Source organism: Globicephala melas, chromosome 20, assembly GCF_963455315.2.
Source record: "Globicephala melas chromosome 20, mGloMel1.2, whole genome shotgun sequence".
Lineage (NCBI taxonomy): Eukaryota > Metazoa > Chordata > Mammalia > Artiodactyla > Delphinidae > Globicephala > Globicephala melas.
The window spans coordinates 45393664-45414746 of record NC_083333.1 but is presented as its reverse complement, the minus strand read 5'-3'; the positions used below and the strand labels follow the sequence as shown (position 1 = coordinate 45414746).

General features: G+C 52.4%; 1 protein-coding gene across 6 annotated transcripts; it reads right to left on the bottom strand.

The window, feature by feature from the left end:
- Positions 1–792: 792 nt before the first annotated feature.
- On the bottom strand, positions 793–19613 carry MYCBPAP (MYCBP associated protein). 6 transcript variants are annotated; one of them, XM_060290509.1, is made up of 19 exons: positions 19499–19613; positions 13793–13920; positions 13039–13198; positions 12794–12897; positions 11818–12004; positions 11451–11566; positions 10770–10920; positions 9541–9656; positions 9340–9455; positions 8757–8868; positions 8046–8235; positions 7396–7583; positions 6441–6587; positions 5204–5611; positions 4670–4791; positions 3796–3911; positions 3174–3322; positions 2823–2996; positions 793–959 (listed from the first exon to the last, which is right to left on the bottom strand). In XM_060290509.1, the coding sequence occupies exons 1-19, from the start codon at positions 19539–19541 to the stop codon at positions 858–860; spliced, it is 2829 nt and encodes a 942-aa protein (XP_060146492.1). In that variant the 5' UTR covers positions 19542–19613; the 3' UTR covers positions 793–857. The 6 variants fall into 6 exon arrangements, with proteins under 6 accessions (XP_060146492.1, XP_030696133.1, XP_030696132.1 ...); XM_030840273.2 differs by having other exon boundaries at positions 2823–2993; XM_030840272.3 differs by lacking the exon at positions 19499–19613 and adding an exon at positions 19270–19485 and having other exon boundaries at positions 2823–2993.
- Positions 19614–21083: the final 1470 nt, after the last annotated feature.

Sequence of the window (21083 nt, the reverse complement as noted above, 5' to 3'; positions counted from 1 at the left end):
AAGTCCAGAGGCTGTTTTTAAGGTAGAAAAAATGGCTCAAAGAGGCCAGGTGGCTCGGCATGGGGAGGGGGATAAGCAGGCTAGAATCCAGAATAATTTCTGGCTGACGACAAAGGGATCTGGCCTTTAGGGTTTAAGGGTGTGGTAGCATGATCCTCAGGGACTGGGACGAGGCCCTTGGACCCAGTGGAAGTGTGAGGACCTCAGGGACCCAGGTCCCATGGTGTCTAGTTCCCCTCCTAGTCACACACTGTGTCATTCTTGGTGATGACACTTTGGGAAGACCTGGCTCCGGGAAGATGACCCCAAAAGTGTAGGTCAACAAAGGCCAGAGGCAGGGGCTACGAGGGGTGATGCTCTCTGTCCTGTCACCTGCTTCATTCCTTGTCCTGCTGCCAACTTGCTCTTCCACTCCTCATCCCACATATCACCTCCCCAGCTGTGTTTCTCTCTCCTCCTGTTGGATGGCTCCAGGAATGGGGAGGAGGGGAATCCAAGGGCAGGTGGGACATGGGAGGACCAGGACCTGACTTCATCAAGATCTGACATTCAAGGGCTTCCCTGGTGGCGCAGTGGTTGAGAGTCCGCCTGCTGATGCAGGGGACACGGGTTGGTGCCCCGGTCTGGGAGGATCCCACATGCCGCGGAGCGGCTGGGCCTGTGAGCCATGGCCGCTGAGCCTGCGTGTCCGGAGCCTGTGCTCCGCAACGGGAGAGGCCCGCGTACGGCAAAGAAAAGAAAAAAAAAAAACATCTGACATTCAAGACATGGAGGCATAGGGAAGTGGTAGGAACCTAAAGGTTCTTTATTGATTTGTTTTTTAAGCAGTTTCGCAGAAGGCAGCTCAGGCATGCAAGTCAGGTGCAGAGACGCAAAGGCTCCTTGACATTCTCTTTGGGGCTGAGCTCATCAGCCAGGACCAGTAGGTCGGTCACCAGGGCATCCAGCAGCCCATAGACCTGGAAGAATGGGATGAACATCACAGGCAAAGGTTCACTCCCTGGAAAGCACCTGCACGAGGGAGCATCCCCCATGCTGCGAGATGGATGGACACATCTATACAAGAGGGACAGCTGGAGAGGGGGACAACTCAAGTTGTGTAGATAAAACTAAATTTTCTGTAGGACTTTTGTTTTTGCAAATAGATTTTTTTTTTTTTTGGATGCGTTGGGTCTTCATTGCTGCACATGGGCTTTCCCTAGTTGCGGCAAGCAGGGGCTACTCTTTGTTGCAGTGCATGGGCTTCTCATTGCGGTGGCTTCTCTTGTTGCAGAGCATGGGCTCTAGGTGCACAGGCTTCAGTAGGTGCAGCACATGGGCTCAGCAGTTGCAGCACGCGGGCCCTAGAGCATGTGGGCTTCACTAGTTGCGGCACGTGGGCTCAGTACTTGTGGCTCGCGGGCTCTAGAGTGCATGCTCCGTAGTGTGGCACACGGGCTTAGTTGCGGCATGTGGGATCTTACCAGACCAGGGATCGAACCCGTGTCCCCTGCATTAGTAGGTGGATTCTTAACCACTGTGCCACCAGGGAAGTCCCAGTTTTATTTTTTGAACCAGTCTGGGGCAGTAATCCTGCACTGCCCCTTGGACACATGGGGACATTAGAGCCTAGGGTGGTTAAAGGGGCAATTCCAGGGAGGCCCAGGGAGCAGTGCCCATTTAGTCCCTTGAGGTGACCCAGTTCTACCCTGGCCTCCTGGAGACCAGCTTTCCTTCCAGTAAGATCACAGATCCACGTACTGAAATGTCTCCAAGACTGTACCCTGTGGTGGAGCTGGACCACACAAGCCTCAGCAAGTTGGTTCTTAATTTCAAAAAGCCAAGCAAGAGACTACCGCACGGGTCCTCAGAGCCCTATGATTACTTTCTAGACCCCATGGAAATCCACACATCTCAGTGATGTCACCAACAGCAAATGGAGCTTCTGATTAAATGTGATCTGAGCATTAGCGCAATGCACAATACAATCTCGGCTACCCAGCTGTCCACACCAGAGGAAGACAAAGCATTGCCATTAGACTCCTTGATATATCAAACATGGCTTTGTGGAGCTCCCCTCCCAAACCAACAACAATGACAAAGAACAGAACACAACACATAGGTGAATCCCTAAGGACCTACTGCTTAAGAACACATTTTATAAAGTCTCTCCAGCGTTTCAAAACCCTTACACTTGCTGGAAATTCACTCTACATGGTGGTCACCCAAGGAACACATCTCCCAGATGCACCTAACAGAGAAGAAGTGGGAGCAGCAGAAAGGAAAAGGCTTCTGCTCTGTCCCCCCTAGAATCTATTTCCAAATGGCAGCCGGAGTGATCTTCTAAAGCATGAGTCGGACCACATCACTCCTCAGTTCAAAACACTGTGTCCTCACAGTGGCCTACAGAGCCCCACATGACCCGCTCCCTCTTGGTGGACCCTCTGCCCTTCTGTCCTCCTGGCTCACTCCCTCTTCTGCTCACAGCACTCTTCCTAGATGCCAACATGGCCACACTTCCCTTCCCTTCAAGTCTTTGTTTGATGTCACCTTCCAATGAGGCCCACCTACCCCCACCCGGGGCTTCCCCATCCCCCAGCCCTGGTCTCTCTCTTTTTCCCATAGTGCTCATCACCTAACATACCAGAGGTGTTACTTATTCATGAGGTCTGTCTTGAACACTAGGATGCCCTTCACAAGGGCAGCTCTGCTTCCATCACAATGCAGTAGGCCCTTACTGTTTGTGGGATAAACAGAATGAATGAGGGAGCCAGGGAGTGGAGGAAGGTATGCAGGGCAGGTGTGAGTGAGGGGAGGGCTGAGTGCCAGGCTCTTGCCCTCACCTCAGTATGCAGCCTCTGGGTGTATTTCTCCATGACCAGGGGATCTATGGGTTCCTGAGCCGGGATGATGATGTCAGGGGCAGGGTCTTCCAAGGGAAGCCTGTCCCGACTTGTAGATTTCATCGGTTTCTTGTCATCCTTTGCTTTGTGCTTCTTGCTGTTTAAATGGTCCTGCTTGGAGAGACAGAGACATGCCCGGCCTTCAGTAGCTCCTGGGGGAGGTCCAGGACTTTCTCAAGAGCAGCTTAGTGGGGAGCAGGGGCATCACGCTGGCGTGACTGCCCACCTTCCGCAGCCCCTCGTATCCCTTCCCCAGCCCGCGCCCCCAGGCCCAGACGACGTGCTACCTGCCTCTTTCCCAGGTGGCAGCTTGGCTCCCTTTTTATCATCTTTGTCTTTGATTCCCAGCTGCTTCTTTTCTTGAGATGGCCCTTTCCGGTCCTCCTTCCCCACTCTCCCGGAAGTCACCTTCACTTCTGTGACAGGAGGTGACTTTCGATCTGAGGAAGGTGAACGGAAGTCAAATGGCCTGTGGCCTAGCTGCCCCCACAGGCAGGAACTGGGAGAGCAACGGGCCCTGGGCCAGCAGTGCTCTAGCTGTTTGAGAGAATCCCCACAGACTGGGAGCAAGGCCCTGGTTCCGGTGCATGACCTTGTGGAACAGGACTGTAGGCCAGGGGTGAGAGGCCCAGGCGCCGGTCCCAGCTCCACCCTTTCCCCACGTACGGGATGGCAAGTCATCTTGCCTTTCTGGGACTCCACCTGTAAAACGTGGGGACTGAACTAAGGTGATCGTTAGGGTTGTTTCTAGGTCCCAAATTCTGGCAGCTGATAAAAAGGTAGCAGGAGGCCTACCCCATGGGCCAACCTAACGGAGGTTCCACCGGAAGCGTACAAATGGCTGAGGCGCCACCGCCGCCCGGGCAGAGGGATGGGAAAGACTACGCAGAGGTGTGGCTGCACAGTGTCTGACCTGGCGCTTCTGGCACGTGCAAGTAGATGGTCTCCTTCTCAGGCAGGCCCAGCAGAGCCCTCAGCCACAGGGAATGGCTCACCAGGCTGTCAATCACATCTCGCCACAGCTGCAAACTAGAGAGCAAGATATATTGGAGAAAAGCCATCGTCCCTCATTTGCCCTTGAACCCGTAGAGGCTTGGTCCTTCCCTTCCAAGGCACTGGTGCCAGGAACTGCCACCGAAGCACCATGCCTCTGTCCAGCCAGCACCCTCACTGGCACCCATGCCAGTGCTGGGATGGCGATCTGGCTTCCCTCGGGTGGCAGCCAAGAAAAAGTGGCCCAAGGATAAGGTTAGATCAGTCTTGAACGAACTCCATCTTGAAACCATGGCTAGAACTGGATCCAGTCCCACTGGAGGGGCTAGACTCGCAAAAGACTTCCAGGACAAGGCTCCTGGGGATGTGTTCTGAGGGCCTTGCAAAAGGCCCCCCAGGCCTATCCAAGCAAGTTGCAAACAGGCGATGGGAAGGCTGGCGATCAAGTGAGGCTTTTCATGGAATAGATCCGCTTCTCACTGCCCTCTGCTATCGCCTCTGCTCTCAAGGAGCATTCCTCTGCTCATTAAGAAGGAACAAGGGAAGAAGGGGGGGAAAGGTCTATGTGCTTACTCTGCTGTGACTCATCCCCAGAGGGCAGCTGGCATAGGGAGAGCAGCTGTAGGGGCTGCTGCAGCAGCTGCCGGACCGTGAAGTGTGTGCAGCATCTTTCAGCAACCCGATCTCAAAGAGAGCTCAGCCCCCTTGAGTCCTGGGACTGCTTGCCCAGAACCCCTGGCCACACGCCGCAAAGGGGAAGGGATGGGAGCAGCTCTCCTGGTGGCGGTACCTACCACATCTGGTACAGGAGGTCGGACTGCAACGGCCGCGGTTCCTGGCACAGCTCCAGGGCCGCTTTGTTGAGCCTGATTAGGGCGTCTTCTCTCTGGTTCTCCTCAGGGAGTGCCACCACTACCTGGCCGGTCAGAGGTACCATGGGCAACCGTTCTGCCCAGGACACCAGGGGCGCCTGTGTCCTCTACTAACAGGTGCGGTGTGGTAAGGGCAGGTGGCCAGGAGGGGATGCAGCCATGGAGAGTCTGTCTGGGTGCCTTCTGTGGGAGCCTGGGCCCTCCCTCAGAAATCTGTACCCATGAACCCCTTTCCAAGGTTTGCCAGGGTCAGAGAAGGAGTCCCTCCTGCACCACAGTGGCCTAGGCACCCGAGATAAAGAGAGATGACCAAGAGATTGCTTTCTCTGGGCCCTTAGAAGGTTGGTTAAGGCCCTTAGAAAGCTGCCCCTGAGCTGAGGCAGCTCAGGCCAGAAGCACCGGCACCTGGCTATGCCTGGGCCCTTCTCCACCAACCCCCCAGGGCTGGGGAGGCACCTTTCTGAAGTCCTCCAGGCAGAGGTTCCACTCTGGTGGGGGAAGGCCGTCCAGCTCCTGGGAGCTCCGGACACTCTGCAGGTCTGGGCTCCCCTCCACCTCCATGATGCTCTTCTGCTGAGAACCCAGACCAGTCTTCTGGGACCCAACAGGATGTCGGGAGTCCCTGAGGGCCTCACTCTCCTGCCGGGGTGGTTGGGGGTCCAACGCTGGGCTCTTAAGGTGCACAGAAGACCCGACCTTCATCGAGGCCGCCTCCCCATAGGCTGATGGGGCCGCAGCAGCCTGGGCCCTGGGGCTGAGGTGCTCTTCCTCGCCCGGCCCGGCCTCCTCAGCCTTGGGGGGCAGGACGGTGTACTGGCACCACAGTCTGTGCAGGTTTTGCACCACTTGGTGCTGGTAATGCAGCTGCAGCAGAGGCAAGAGAAGACACGTGATGGAGAGGCTGCAACATGGGGGCCCCAGAGCCCAAGCCAGCCTGCTCCAGCTTCCCGTTCCCTCGAGAGCGCCGATGGAGGAGGCTGGCAGGAACTGCTGGGCCCAGAGGGGCTCCCCACTTCCCTTTCAACCTAAGCATCTCCAACTTAAAGCTTTTTATACATTTGGGCTTCCAAAGAAGATTGAGTTTGAATTAAGACGTTTTTGAAGCTCTGTTATCACCAAGCATCCACTTACACTAGCTAAGTTATCTTGGGCAAATTACTTAAGCTCCCTGGACCTCAGCTTCTCCCATATAAAATGAGGATACAAATAGTACCCATTGGGCTTCCCTGGTGGCGCAGTGGTTGAGAATCTGCCTGCTAATGCAGGGGACACAGGTTCGAGCCCTGGTCTGGGAGGATCCCACATACCGCAGAGCAACTGGGCCCGTGAGCCACAACTACTGAGCCTGCGCGTCTGGAGCCTGTGCTCCACAACAGGAGAGGCCGCGATAGTGAGAGGCCCGCGCACCACGATGAAGAGTGGCCCCCGCTCGCCACAACTAGAGAAAGCCCTCGCACAGAAACAAAGACCCAACACAGCCAAAAATAAATTAAAAAAAAAAAAGTAACAAATGTTCAAGTAAATTGGTGTCTTTAAAAAAAAGAAAAAAATAGTACCCATCTCACAGGACTGCTGTGGAGAAACTGAGTTACTCATGGGAGATGCTAAGAATAGGTCCTGGCACATCAAAGGGTTTGCTATTACTTTCTCCCAGGGCACGCACGAGGGGCAGGGGCCAGTGCTGGGCCTGTACCCGAGGATTCCTGTGGTGGAACAAGTCCTCCTCGGTGAGATAGGCGTCCACAGGTGACTGTGCACGTTCCGGGGTCAGGATTCCCCTCAGCAGCTCCTGTAGCATGCTCTCCACGACGGTGACTGCTTCGTGGGAAGCCAGCTTGTTCTGAGGAAGGGAAGGTGGTATAAGCGGCAGCTCAGGCTTTCAAAATGCACGTGACATCCTTGGGGCCGCACGGTTTGGGCCCTGTTGAGAACGTGGCTTGGCCACATGGTCAGTGTCACAGAAATAGTAGAGGGGCATCTCGTGAGAAAGGCTGGTCCTATAGTCAGCAAGTAAAGCAGACATTACATTTGTCAAAATCACCTTTGTTCACCAAGGGCTGAGCCCCAGCCGAAGTAGCTGGCTTGTGTCGGGGGGCCACGATGAATAAAAAAGCACAGCTTTCTCCAGAATCCCACAAAGCACAGCACCAGATGGCCAGGCCATGAGATGGACTGGGGCCGGCAGACTCCCAGTTCCCGTTGTGTTTGTACTCCTGGGTGCCGGCCCCACCAGTTAAATTGTTCTCTCTGGTTTTGCCTGGTTTTGAAGTCATGCCAGTTAAATGCAATTCCACTGGATAGTACCAGACGACAGTGAACAGATACAGTACCAGCGCAGAGGGCCATGCGTTGTGTTTGTACTCAGATAAGTACTTGCATGCAGCCTGCATCTTAAGGCCCAGTCTCATTTCTTTCTAACGCAGTAGGGCGGAGCGTGGTGAAGCTCAAAGCTGCCCTTTCTCTTGCCTGCCCACCCATCTTTTATATCACAAAGCCCCGAGGAGTGTGTTTTGAGCAAGAGTGTGTTTTTGAAAAATTCACCTCTTGGGCTGTGGGAGAAACAAGATCCCTGCAGGCAGTGCCAGGAAGAACACTAGGTAGGTTAACCTACCTAGTGTCCACAGGGGCCAAGATCCCGGGTCCCTTACCTCCAATAACTTCCTCTCATCCCTAAAGATGTCCTGGGTCAGGGAGACTGCATGGAGATTGACCTGCAGGAGAGCACCTCCTAACAGGGTGGGGTGGGTTCCAAACTCCCAACACTCCCTGAAGATCCCAGCATTCAAAGACTTAAAGAAGAAGGGAAACTTTCTAGTTTCTCCAGGCAGAATCACACCTGAGAGGGACAGAGAAAGAGGTTTTCACCGAGTAGGAGCACTGAGCCCCAAGCCTGCATGTATAAAGTTAACTAAGCCCTGGTTAGGGTGACCAACTGTCCCAGCTTGCGTAGGACTGAGGGCTTTCTTGGCATGTGGGACTTTCATTGCGAAAACCGGGAATGTCCCAGGCAAGAGGGACAGGTGGTCGTCCCAGCCTCAGGCCTGTGCATATGGGTAACTGAACATCTAGAATGCTTCCGCTCCCCCCCCCCACCCCGTGTTCTGCCTCCCACAGGTGCCTCACTCCCCTGTGTTCTCAAGCGTTCCACCGTTCTCCCAGCTGACAGGAACAGTCAGGCGACAACACACTTCACAGGATGGGAGGGACAGGCGGGAAGAGGGGCTCACACTTGCAAGAGCTGGGCATCAGCTAGACTTTGGCTGCAGGAGGGGTGAGCGGGGCGGCTTCTCCCTGGTACCTTCCCGATTGTTGAAGTAAAACCGCTGCATCCTATTCCTCTTCAGGTCTTGGAAAGAGTCCAGCTGGGACCTCCTCCGCCAGTCATACCAAATGGCCACTGTGCCATTATTGACCACCGTCAGTTCTGAAGATGCTTTCTCGCCTTCTAGAGTTTCAAAGGTCAAGCGGACAGCAATTCCAACGTGCCTCTGGGGAGAGAAGAGGCATGAGAGATGCCTCTGTGGGAGGTCCTGGCCTAGGGTGACCAACTCAGCCTGGTTTGCCGGGACTCTTCCGGGTTTGGCACTGGAAGTCTCCTGGGCCTGGCCGCTCTCAAACAGCTAGGTATCATACCCCAAGAGTGGCTGTCCCTGCCATCAGCAGTAAGGAGAGGAGATGAAACAGATGTTTACAAACACTTCTGTTCCTTAGCGTCTGAAGACTATTTTAGAACCTTCTTAAAGCCATACCTGTGTGAGGTTTGCTTATTTACATGTTCGGGACTAGGTACAAACTGGGCGGCTTGTGACACTCTCTTTCCAGCCTTGTGACTTTATTCTGGCTCAAGTTAGCGTTGCTGTTACCATTTTCAGACACATACTGAAAGCATGACCCGATAAAAACTCAAACAGGAGACCGTGCAGGCTCCTTGTGACTGCCGCAGTCACCCTGGGACTGCCCCATGAGGGAGGCCCTTCCAGCAGGTGGGTGAGGGTGAAGGCCGTTTTACCTTGTCCTCTGGGTTGCTGCCTCGGATCCAGCAAGCTGGCTGCCCACAGAACAGCAGAGAAGGGCCAAGAATAGGCATAGGGACCACATCAGGGTAATTGGCCAATAAGTCTCTGTAAGAAAAAGCAATGACTTATTCTCCCTGAGTCTGCCACAGTCTTGCCGCGTGGAGCCCACGGAAATGGTTGCCAGAAAAGCTGGAGATGTGCCCGGCTCTGCCCTCCAGTGGAGCATCATCGGCTCCATCCTGCTCCGTTCCTGTAGTGGGAGGTTCTTGGACATAAAGAGACTCTTCACGCAGAGCCGCTCAGCACTGGGAGAGTCTGGAGGGGCCCCATTTATGAGCAAAGGAATGTCTAGGAAATCTCCACTAGGAGTTGGTTGCTGGAAGAGAACAGATGGCAATAGTAAAGCGAGCACAGGTGTTCCTTCGAATGGGCTAGAGGAGGGGGTGACAGCCACTAGCGAGAGGCTGGAATGGGGGCCCCCTGACTTCAGGGAGGGAAGCTTGCCCTACAATACTTGAAGGTGCTGGGGAAGCCACACTCTCCAACCGCTCTCCCTAGGGCCCAGCCCCGACTCACAAGTGCACTGTGTCTTCAGAGGAGCTTTCCTGGCTCCTTTCAAACACTGAATAGTCTTCCACGGTAACAGTGGAGAAAGGCCGCCCTTTGCCCACCACCTCCAGGCCATCAATATCCTCAGAGAGACAGAGGAAGGAAAGGTTAGCTGACTGAGGACAGGCACCACCCTGAGGGGCTTCAGACTAGGCACAGACTACCAACCTGCTGGCTAAAATCCAGCTCCGCCATGATGCTCTGTAGTTCCTTGCGTCGGTAGATCAGAAACAGACTCCGATCCCAGGTGTAGCGGTACCAAGCATCCTTCTGGGCTGGCAATCCTAGAGCAGGGTCCAAGGACCCTCAGCACAGGCTGCTGCCACGCCCCCTTCCCCAACCACTTTCAAGGGCTCTGAGAGCGCCCATCCCAGCACCGTTTCTGAAAGAGCTGAAAACACAGCTTCTCTGTGAGCTGGGCTCCCCTCCTTCTGGTCCCACACCTACTGCCTCAGCAGCCCTGCACAGGACTCCTGCAAAATTAGCTTCCAAACCGTCAAATCTTTGGATTATAATAAAAGTAACAACAGCAGCTACCTTTTATTGAGTGTTTAACAATGGGCCAGAACCTCTTAATACACAGCACGTCTCATTTAACCCTCTCACAACCCCATGAGTATTTTACAGATAGGGAAACTGAGGACCAGAGAGGTTAAATAACTCGCTGGTGTTCACAAACTCAACACAGCTGGGATCTGAACCCAGACAGTCTGGCAGCCTTTAAAGCAGTGCTGCCCATTAGAAATACGATGCAAACCACAAATGCAAGCCATGTATATGTAATTTAAAATTTTCCAGATGCCACGTTTAAAACGATTAAAAAAAACACAGATGGAATTAATTTTAATAATACAGTTTAACCCAATATATTAAAAATCTTATTTCAACACGTAATCAATACAAAAATTATTAATAAAATCTATTTTTTCGGGGCTTCCCTGGTGGCGCAGTGGTTGAGAGTCCGCCTCCGATGCAGGGGACGCGGGTTCGTGCCCCGGTCCGGGAAGATCCCACATGCCGCGGAGCGGCTGGGCCCGTGAGCCATGGCCGCTGAGCCTGCGCGTCTGGAGCCTGTGCTCCACAACGGGAGAGGCCACAACAGTGAGAGGCCCGCGTACCGCAAAAAAAAAAAAAAAAAAAATCTATTTTTTCGAACTGATCTTCGAAACCCAGTGCAACACTTACACTTACAGCACATCTCAGTTCAGACCGGCCACATTCCGCTCAGCTGCCACGGTGGCTCAGCTGCAGTAAGGACAGCACCGCCCTAGAGCCCAGGCTTCTGCCTGCTCCTCCCACCACTGCTACCGCGGTCTTACTGAAGAGAGGACTGAACCTCCGCACCAGAGCCCTGATCTTTCCCCCCTAGCCAGTCACATTTACAGCCCGCTCCTCACCCATCTCCACCTGGATGGAGCGGGGCTTCCTGACGTGAGTGATTGGTTCCATGAGGCCACGCTGAGTTTTTGTCTTCGTCATTACCAGGCCCATCATTTCATCTCCCAGGTATTCCGGTTGACTCCAGAACCCACTGGTCAATTCACAGCCCTGGTGATGGAGGACAGATGAGTCAGACCACCTGAGCACCTTGGAGAGAGGCTGGTGGGGAGCCTGGGAAGACAAGAGCTCCACAGACTACAGATGCTCCCTCTGGGGGATTCGCACTGCCCTGCCTGAGAGCAGGAGAGAAGCACCCACTTTCTTATTTTCAGGCTGCCCTGTTGTACGTTTACCTGGCTCCAGCCAGGGCGGGTTGTTCCAGGTACTGACATACCAGAACACAACATGGCACCCTGGGGCGACTGAAAGGCGGAGCCTCAGCTTTTAGGAGACAACACTAAGACGAAGACTATTCTCATAGCTTAGTGCCAGTGGTATCTTTCTCCTCAAACTGACTAACAGTGACCACCACGGGCCGAATTGCTTACCTGGCCAGTCCCTGAACGATCAGTAATAGGACCAATAATAGAATTTAGTAAAGACCTTGAGGGCCTAACAGTGCTTTGCACTGGATAGATTTTTTTTGTCCCCAGCTGTCCAGACCCCTCCCACAGGGTACCTGGGAACGCTGTCCTTACCTTCCCATCAGGCCATGTTGGCAGTGTTCGGTCAAGGAGCTCCCGTTCTTCCTGGATCTTCCTGTAGGTCTCCCCCATGTGCATCAGCAGCTCGCCGACTGGCTTCTTCAGCCGTTCTAGCAAGAGAGCCAAGAATGCAGTCCCGCCACCAAATCAGAACAAACAGGGGCCCGAACTCTCTGCACTGATCGGCTCCAGTCACTGGGCTGATTTCACGACCCACTAAGAGCAAGAAGCGCTTGGGAGTACTCAGCACAAACGTGACCAGCCTGAATCCGGGTTCTGGAGGTGAAGGGAGAGAAAAAACACAGCGGCGGAGCCTTGACGCCATGTGAGGCCAGGCAGGAGCCCTGTCCGCTCTGCTCACCACTGAGGGTTTCCTGCTGCTTCTTCCGAAGGGCTATGTGGCGCTGCCAGTTTTTCAGAAAGTTGTGCTGAAGAGGTGGGGCCCAGGGAGGATGTGCCTTCTCTTCTTTTGGGGCTTCCTGCTTCGGCTCTTCTTTAGCTGAGATGAGGGTCATCAGACAGGGTGGGGTGTGGATCAGCTCAGCCAGCTGAAAAGAGCAACATGAGTGTGGAGGGCAGGGGAAGGCGCTGAAGCGGGGCAGAGCAGACTTCTCCAGGCCTACATCCCTGCTGTCCTCCCGCTCTGCTGAGTCCCTCCTTTCCAGGGCCCCAAGGTAGCAAGTGACAGAAAGCAAATCGCAGAACAAGGGGGGCTTGGAAGCTGCTGTCAGTCCCCTCTCGCCTAGAATGGAAACGCTTGTTCTAAGATTGTGGTCAACGTCCTTTAATGTGTCTGTCCTCCTCACAGCTGGTGTTGACACCCTCACCTGCTGCACGACTGAGTCATTTTTATTGGACCCCAGGCCTTTTAGCACCTGACCAATCAGAGATTCTTTGCCTGGAACCAGAGAATTAAAGAAACTGAAAGACAGACAGACTCTCCATGTGGCCCTGGGAGCTGTGGGGAGCCACCTTCCTGCACCATGTGGACTGAGGAGGAGAGCAGGCCAGTCTTTCGAGAAGGGGAGATAAAGCCGGGGCACAGAGGAGCAGAGGGCAATGGGGGAGCGTGGGCCCAGTGTGACGGGAGCCAGACACACTCTCGCCTTGGGGTTCCTCAAGGCACTTCTGTCTCCTTATAGTGAATTCCTGACTTCAGCTGAAGCTAGCCTATGTTGGCTTCATTATTTGGGGGGAAGGGTCACTTATCACCTCAGATTCTGAGGCCCAGAGCCTGGACTCTCTCTGTAACTCCAGTCCTGCTGGACTCTGCCAGGTGGTAAGACCGCAACGACATCAGTGACTTCTCTCCCCCAGGCAGCTCTGTACAAACAAACCTGGGTGTTCCCTCGAGCAACTGCAATTCTCTTAAAGTCCTGGAGACTCCCCAAGATGTGGTGGGGCAGGATCTGGTCACTGCCATAGAGGATGTCACCTGGCCCTGGGGGTAAAAAGAAGAGGGGGGAAGGTAAGCTATAGCCAGCTGGTATAAACGATTCAAGAGGCTACTCTCTGATGAGGACCCGGCATTCTCTCCAGGATGACCCATGAATTCAGATGCCAGGGCCGAGGCTGGGCATACCAGAGTAGTCCAGGGGCTTCGTGGCTGCATCTGGAGTAGCAGGATGTGCTACTAAGTGGCAGACCTTCTTCCTATGATCCTTGGGTTTGAGTTTACGGATGATAAGTTTCTGGGTAATTGCAGGTTTATCTTCTGTTTCAATAAGGCGAGGAATATGTTGCTAAAAAGAAATAAAACGAGGAGATTCCGCATGAGATCAGGAGGAGGAAAAACACCACCCTTCTCCTCTGTCCTAATTCTTGGTGGAATTCCTGAAGGCGGACAAATCTGTTTCTCTAGATCTCTAGATCTGTCCATATGTTCTGTCGAGGACATGCCTGTGTAACAGCTATGAGGCTTAGTAACATCCTGGAAAAAAAAATAACATCTCATGCCTCCAGATAGTTCAGGTGAGAAGTGGCTGCCTCTCCCAGGGAAAGCAGGGGGCTATCCACATCTGTAACTTTGCTTCTTAAACTCACTGTCCCTTATGTGAAATGGGGATGGTAGCACTTGCCTCTATGGGAAGCGAATGACTTCATTCTCTCTTCCCTGTGGTTCTATATGAATCTTAGAAATGTTAAACAAACAACATGGTAAATTCCTTTAGATGCAAAAGTGAACAGATTTATGTTTGATGGATTTTTCCACGGAATTAGACACTCCCTCTGAGTAGGGAGGCAGTGGACAGACAATGGACATGGTTGAAGTTCTAGACAGCCCAGGTGGCAAGGAGAGGTTCCTGCAGGAAGGGATCCCTGGACTTCATCCTTACCTTCCTCAAGTCTTCCTTCTTAATGGCTAAGGCAAGAATGTCATCTCCTTGTAGGACATTGCTAACAGGTTCAGGTTCTTCCTGAATGGGGGGTGTGGGCTGTTCAGGTACTTTTGCCCGCTTCTTTTCTGAAGAGGAGCAAAGTTCAAGTGCTTAAAAATAGATAGATATTAGCCTTCATGGTGGGGGTGCAAAGCTAGCCACCTGGATGGACAGCAGAGGCTGCCAAGGTGGCCTGGGGAGCACTTTGCTGGGGTGACAGGAGTTCTCTCTTGTAGGTCCCCCCCGCCACCACAGTGACCGAGGCTTCTGTAGTTGGAACTGAGATCAGAAGACGTTCCATTCCAGGCTGTGCTACTTATAAGCTGGACAACCTTGGGTACATCACTTAACCTTTTTAACCTTTTGTAAAAAGAGGACGCTGGACTAAAGCAGTGGTTCCCAAATATTCGTCAGGTGTCTGTCTCAGAATCTCCTGGGGTTTTACAAATACAGCTTCCTGGCTCCCGAGCTTTTAACACTCCCTAGGTGGCTCTGATGCACAGTGCTCTGGGACAACTGGATGAGATGCCTTCTTACCCTCCCATCCATTCTTCTGGGTGAAGGCATTGAGCTTCCTAAGACACTGATGAAAATTCAGATGCTCTGGGGAAAGCAGAACGTTTACCACTGACCATTTACTTCACATTCTTTTTTTTTTTTTTTTGCGGTACGCGGGCCCCTCACTGTTCTGGCCTCTCCCGTTGTGGAGCACAGGCTCCGGACGCGCAGGCTCAGCAGCCATGGCTCACGGGCCCAGCCGCTCCGCGGCATGTGGGATCCTCCTGGACCGGGGCACGAACCTGTGTCCCCTGCATCGGCAGGCGGACTCTCAACCACTGCGCCACCAGGGAAGCCCCTACTTCACATTCTTCATTTAACAAATACTGTTTAAGCATCTTCTACACGTCAGGCACCGTGCTAGGTTTTGAGGATATAAGGCAAAGTCTTAGGCTTCAAAGAGCACATGCCCATGGGAGACAACACTGTCAAACAGACTGAAGTAGGGTGACTATGGGAGCATCCAGGGGACCCCAGTCTGGTGGGTGGGGTGGTCAGGGAGGGCTTCCTAAGGAGGTAATTAGACTGAGAGCTGAAGGATGAAAAGAGACAACGGAAAGAGAATGGAGAACAGGAATTCCAAAGGGCATAGCATGAAGAGGCCTAGAGGCAAGAGAGAATGGAGCACCTGGCTGGAACTCAAAGCATGTGTTTTTAAACAGCTGGAGTGCAGCGAGGTGGGAGGCAGGAAGCAGCGTCTGGAGAGAAAAGGAGGAGCCATATCACTAAGAGCTTAGTGAGCCACGTGAAGGACTTCAGTTTTTAGCCTGTGGACCATGACATGGCAAAGAACGGATTAGGGGGTGCGAGACTGAGCGCAAGATTATCGAGGAGTCTGCTGCGGTGGTGAACTGGTTGGCGGAAGTAGCTCATGGGCCTGGAGGAAAGTGGAGCCATCTGAGACTGTATCTTCCATGCGCCACGCCAGAGCACGGTACGGAGAACGCACGGGGCGGAAGCAAGTTTCTTCCCAACGAGGACACATTCCCTGCCTTCCTTCCACAGAGGTGGGTTAACAGTTTCAAATGCATCTCGTTCCTCTGGCTGGTATCCTCCTGTCTGCTGCCCTCTGGTTCAGAAAGCTTTGATATAAGGCCCTACACAAAATAATCAAGAGAAAACCTAAGCACTGCCTTTAATGACTTTAAGACACAACTTGGTTTTGTCCACTGTTTCTCACAGTATTCTAATTTTTAAGAAGCAATATCATTAAAACATCAATGCAGGTGTTTTGGTTACCAAAATCAAACTATTTTTTAGAAACTGCCCACATACTCAGTGGCAAAAAAAAAAAAAACCCAAGCCAGAATCATTCTAAACATAACTCTAGGGACTTCCCTGGTGGCTCAGTGGTTAAGAATCTGCCTGCCAATGCAGGGGACACAGGTTCGAGCCCTGGTCCGGGAAGGTCCTACATGCAGCAAAGCAACTAAGCCCGTGCACCACAACTACTGAGCCTGAGCTCTAGAGCCCGCGAGCCACAGCTACAGCCCGTGTGCCACAACTACTGAGCCCATGTGCCACAACTACTGAAGCCTGCGCACCTAGATCCCGTGCTCCACAACAAGAGAAGCCACCACAATGAGAAGCCGGCGCACCACAATGAAGAGTAGCCCCCGCTCGCCGCAACTAGAAAAAGCCTGTGCGCAGCAACAAAGACCCAACGCAGCCATAGACAAATAAATAAATAAAATTTAAAACTCAAATAAAATAAACGTAACTCTAAATTTCGCTATCGGCCAGAGTCCACCTCCTCAGCAATGGGGTCAGAGTAAACTCAGGAGCACCTACTAGTCAAGCCACATGGCCCTGTGCACACAAACCCACATGGGGCTAAATGGCTTGACGGCGAGTCCTGGTCCCATCCTCGCCACGTGTGCAGATGCTGACTTAGGTTTTGATCTCTACTTCCCCTCTCCCTTCTACACAGTCACCAAAGTTGGTGGTAGCCCAAGAAAGAATTGGTACTAGCTGAAGGTTCCCTTTTATAGATATTTTGGTATTATTTATATTCTCCAGGAGATTTGCTTCCTCTGTCCGTCACCCTTGCTGGTTCTACATCTTCTCAAGGGATTAAACATCTCCAGATATATGCTTTTTACTGATGGGTGTAATTACACATAATTACCATGTGTAAATTTATAAACCTTCAACATTGCTGAAGACTTCTGAAACAGTCAGTGAAACTCCGGTCTGAGGCTTCTCTAAGATGGTTGTATCTTCAGTGTAGTGCAATCCATGCTCTGCTACTGTACAGTCAGGGAATGGTGCGTTCCAGTTAATATCCATAGAAAGGATATATACATTTTAAACTTCAATTCATCCTAGAGGATGTGAGTATTTACTAAGTACTTTCTATGTACTATAAATTACAGAGAAAATGGGATAAAACATTAAGATAAGGCTCCTTCTCTTGAGGAACTGAAAGATGCAGCAGACACTAACACACACCAATCATAACCTAAGAGCCTAAATTAGTGGCACAGACAATAGCTTTGGTTACACATCAGAGAAGGAACAGATGGATGTATAGCATAAAGTTAGGGCTCTAAGGAAAGGTTCAGAAGAGCAGCCACCGGGGTCAGAGGCAGCTTCACCAGTCAAGTTAGACCTTGAAGGACCAGAAGGCCTCGCATAGGCAGAATAGCAAACAGAGGTGTTCCAGGTAAGATCACAATCAGAGCAAAGGTGGAGGCGGGGCTGAGCATGGCATACGTGAGGCATGGTGACACAGAAGGCCTGTAGAGGAGGTGGGGGTGATAGTGGGGATGAGAGGAAAACCAGGGCATCACGGCTTTGTAAACTAAGTCTGAAGCATCTGATCTTCCTCCGTTGGCAAGAAGGAGGTTTGGTTCGGAAGAGTGAGTTGATGAAAGCAGCATTTCAGAGTGACTCATCCTATGAGGGTAAGCCAAGTGGACAGGAGGGGCAGAGACAAGTTGGGGAGGCCAGGCAGGCAGGATGACCCTGTGGGGCCATTTCAGGGCCTGTGGGAGGTTCCCACAGGTCAAAGTATGTCTCACTACTGAGCCTGTACAGGGCCAGCTATTTCCAGCTCTTTGGTCTGGAAACCCAAGGGCACTTCGCCCTTGTCCTGACAGCTGTGAGGGGGTCAGAGACCAGCCCCCCTGCATGAGGCAGTCAGATGACACCTCTGCTGGAGCTAGCCCAGGCAGCTGGAAGCAAGGTGCTCAGGTAGGGTGGGAGGGACAGGGTTGGCAGAAGGGGAGGGGGGAGCTACGGAGGGAGAAGAAACCCTATTTTTTCTGCTTCTTGTTTCATCTAAATGTTATTCTTCATTAGTGTTAATTAAGGTCTTCAGGAAATTCTGACCTCACAGTTGCACAAGGGGAACCAAGGGAGGGGCTGTCCCTACCTGGGCTGAGCTTTAACTGATGGTGGAGAGGGATCTGGTACTGCTGGGAGTCTTCCCAGTTTCTTAGCAACTACAGCAGGGAGAAACCTAGGAGTCAAAGGGCTCAGGTCCCTAAACAGGTTTAAAGTCACAATATTTGCTTGCCTTTTTGCTATAATTCAGAGTTTTTGGAGAAACACAGCGAAAGATTACAGTTGTTGATTAACTTTATTATATTGGGGGGGGAGGAAGTATTGCCTACTACATTAGAAGCTTCCCCCAAGATATTTAGGAGGAAAAAGGTACCTTGCATGCTTCTTTCTTTCTTCACCTTAATGCATGTCCTTAAATGAAGGGCTATTTATTTTTAAATTATTGTTTCTGATTTTATTTTTTTTAATTTTTAAAAAATTTTTACTGAAGTATAGTTGATTTACAATGTTGTGTTAGTTTCAGGTGTACAACACAGTGATTCAGTTATACACACATATATATATAATTTATTCTTTTTCAGATTCTTTTTCTTTATAGTTTATTACAAAATACTGAGTATAGTTCCCCATACTATACAGTAGATTCAAGGGCTCTTTAACAAACTAAATTTCTTCTTATTAAAAATAAATATGCAATGAAACAAATCTTTCCTTGATTTGTTTACAGCAGAAAGTTCAAATCTGATAAGATCCCCAGAAACTAGGTAAGCAGGAGGCAGTACCTAGGAAAGCCCTTGACTGCCCTTGGGAAAGAAGACCAGCTATTTTTCTCTCTTTCTTTCTTAACTGTTAAAAATTATATCATGAAAGAGCATCTCAATGTGGCCTACATTGGACTTTTATACTATGAAGAAGCATTAAATAAAGGCATTTTTCCAGGCCTCCCAGGGAACCCTACTGTCTCCAGGCCTGCCCCCTCCTCACACTGAGCTCGCACCACAATCTTAGGCTGGGTCTCCCCAAGGCCTGCAATGGCATGCCGACTTTCTGACCTAGCATGTAAAGCCAGTTTGTGGTCTGGTCCCTGATCACCTCTGCAGTCCCCTCTGGCTCCTTTCCCCCTTCTCCACACTCACCACCTCTGCCCTGGCCATCAATGTCACAGTTCCATGCCTCAGCTGACGCTGCTACCTAGACTTGGAGAAGCAAATAGCTTTTTTTTTTTGACTAGCCATAAATGTCATCCTCTTCAGAAAACTATCCCCCCTAACTCCACCATCCAAGGCTTGGGTCAGGTGCTCTGATCCCCCTTAATAGCTATGGGATCCTATATCACAGCCTTTATACTTGACAGGTTTCTCCTCCTCCGTTTCCTGAGGTCTGGGGTCCCACAGTTACCATCGATAGCGTTGTTGCCCAGCACAGTGCCCACACACAGGTATAGGGCACGCCTTGTCCCGTACCCCATTCCCGCGTGATCTTTATCTCCATCCTGGTGTCACCCCCATCCTCCAGGCCCCGTGTCGTGAATCCCAAGAACCCCTGCCCCTGTCTGGTTTTCCTGAGCTCCCAAGGCAGCCAGCGCCAACCTTTCACGCTCTCTGGGGCCTCCAAGAATCTGTTTGTAGGTATTCTAAGGCGGGACTCCTTCTTTAGAGACTTCATGGTGCCGCCCGGGCTGTGAGCGTGGCCCTGCGCCGCCGGGACCCTGAAAAACCGGGCTGTGCCGCAGCTCCCGCGACCCTGCGCGCGCCCGCCCAACAGAGGCCTCCCGGGCGTCCATAGCAACCAGCGCCCCGAGCGGGGACGCGCACCCACCGAACAACTTGGGCGGAGACTGCTTGGAAACCACCTTTCTCATCTTGCCGCGCCCACACGCCAGCCGCCGGCCGCTCTTCTGGCACTGACCCTGAAAACGCCCCAGACCCGGATCGTGACGTCACAGGATGCGCCGCCGGGCGCCGACAAGTCAGTAGCCAGACGGGCGGGGCGGAGCCAGGCGGGGAAGGGGCGGGGCGGAGCCAGGCGGGGAAGGGGCGGGGGAGGGGCGGGGGAGAGGCGACTCGGGGGCGGGGGAGAGAAACGGAGGAAGCAAGTAGGGGCTCCGCGACCCTCTCGGCCGTTTCCCGCTGCCCCCGACGCCCACCACGACCTGCAGCCCGGCTCCCGCTGTCCCTCGGCCCCTCCGCACAGCCACCACGGGATCTAGCCTTTCACGCGGTGCGGAAAACCCCTGATTCCCCCCATGGACTTCAGTTGCCCGGTGGCCCCTGCTTGTCCCCTACACGGGCCGGGTGACCTGCCCCGCCCACCAGTTCCCAGACGAGCCAAGCTTTTACCCCGACTTGGGGACTTGGGGCCTTCTCACGCTGTCTGTTTCAGTCCTTGGAGATGCCGCCCTTGACCCCCAATTTAAAGTAGCCTTCTTGGGCTTCCCTGGTGGTGCAGTGGTTAAGAATCCGCCTGACAATGCGGGGCACACGGGTTGGAGTCCTGGTCCCGGAAGATTCCACATGCCGCGGAGCAACTAAGCCCGTGAGCCACAGCTACTTGAGCCCATGTGCCACAGCTAGTGAAGCCCACGCGCTTAGAGCCTGTGCTCTGCAGTTAGAGAAGCCACTGCAATGAGAAGCCCGCGCACCGCAACGAAGAGTAGCCCCCGCTCGCTGCAACTAGAGAAAGCCCACGCCTGGCAACGAAGACCCAATGCAGCCAAAAATAAATAATAAATAAAATAAATATTAAAAATATCTTAAAACAAAGTAGCCTTCTCTGTTATCTCAACTTTATAAATGCACCCAGTATATTTTTTTCCAGTCCTAACGCATTCTGGAATTATTATGTTTGTTTAAGTGGTTGGCTGCTGTCAAGCTCTCTGAGAGAATATAAACGCTGTGAGAGCAGGGCTGACTTGTCCTTTGTCCCCATCCCAACTCAAAGTTTAGGACATAGCAGCGGCTCAGAAACTGTGTGCGGAATAATGAAGGGGCTCTAGAGCAGGACAGAACTGGATTCCAATGTCAGCTTTCCCTGTTTCCTAGCTGTGTGTTCTTGGGCCAGTCCCTTGACCTCTCTGAGCTACAGTTTTCTCACATAAAATGGAGGTCATAATGCCTCCCACACAGGGCCACTGTAAGGGTTAACTGAGAGTATGTATTTAAACTACCCAACACAGTACCCTCCATAAACTGTAGGGACGTCTCAGTCAATTCTCAAAATCATGCCAGGGTTGGAGCGATGGTCTGTGTACCCATTTTACAGATGGAAAAACTGAGCTCCACCAAGGAAGAGTATATAGAGTCAGTCGACTAACCAGAAGCACAATTTGAACCTGGTTCTCCCAAGTCCAAGGCCAGGGCTCTTTGGACCCTGTCTCCTGGGACATTTCTGAGCTTTGCTGCAG

Excerpts from the sequence above, each read along its gene's own strand:
- MYCBPAP (XM_060290508.1), bottom strand. The coding sequence starts at position 19,541 with ATGAGAAAGGTGGTTTCCAAGCAGTCTCCGCCCAAGTTGTTCG. Across the intron at positions 10,921-11,450 it reads CAACATGGCCTGATGGGAAG|GGCTGTGAATTGACCAGTGG; the intron begins GTAAGGACAGCG and ends CTCCATCACCAG. Across the intron at positions 3,323-3,795 it reads GCACGTGCCAGAAGCGCCAG|ATCGAAAGTCACCTCCTGTC; the intron begins GTCAGACACTGT and ends CACCTTCCTCAG.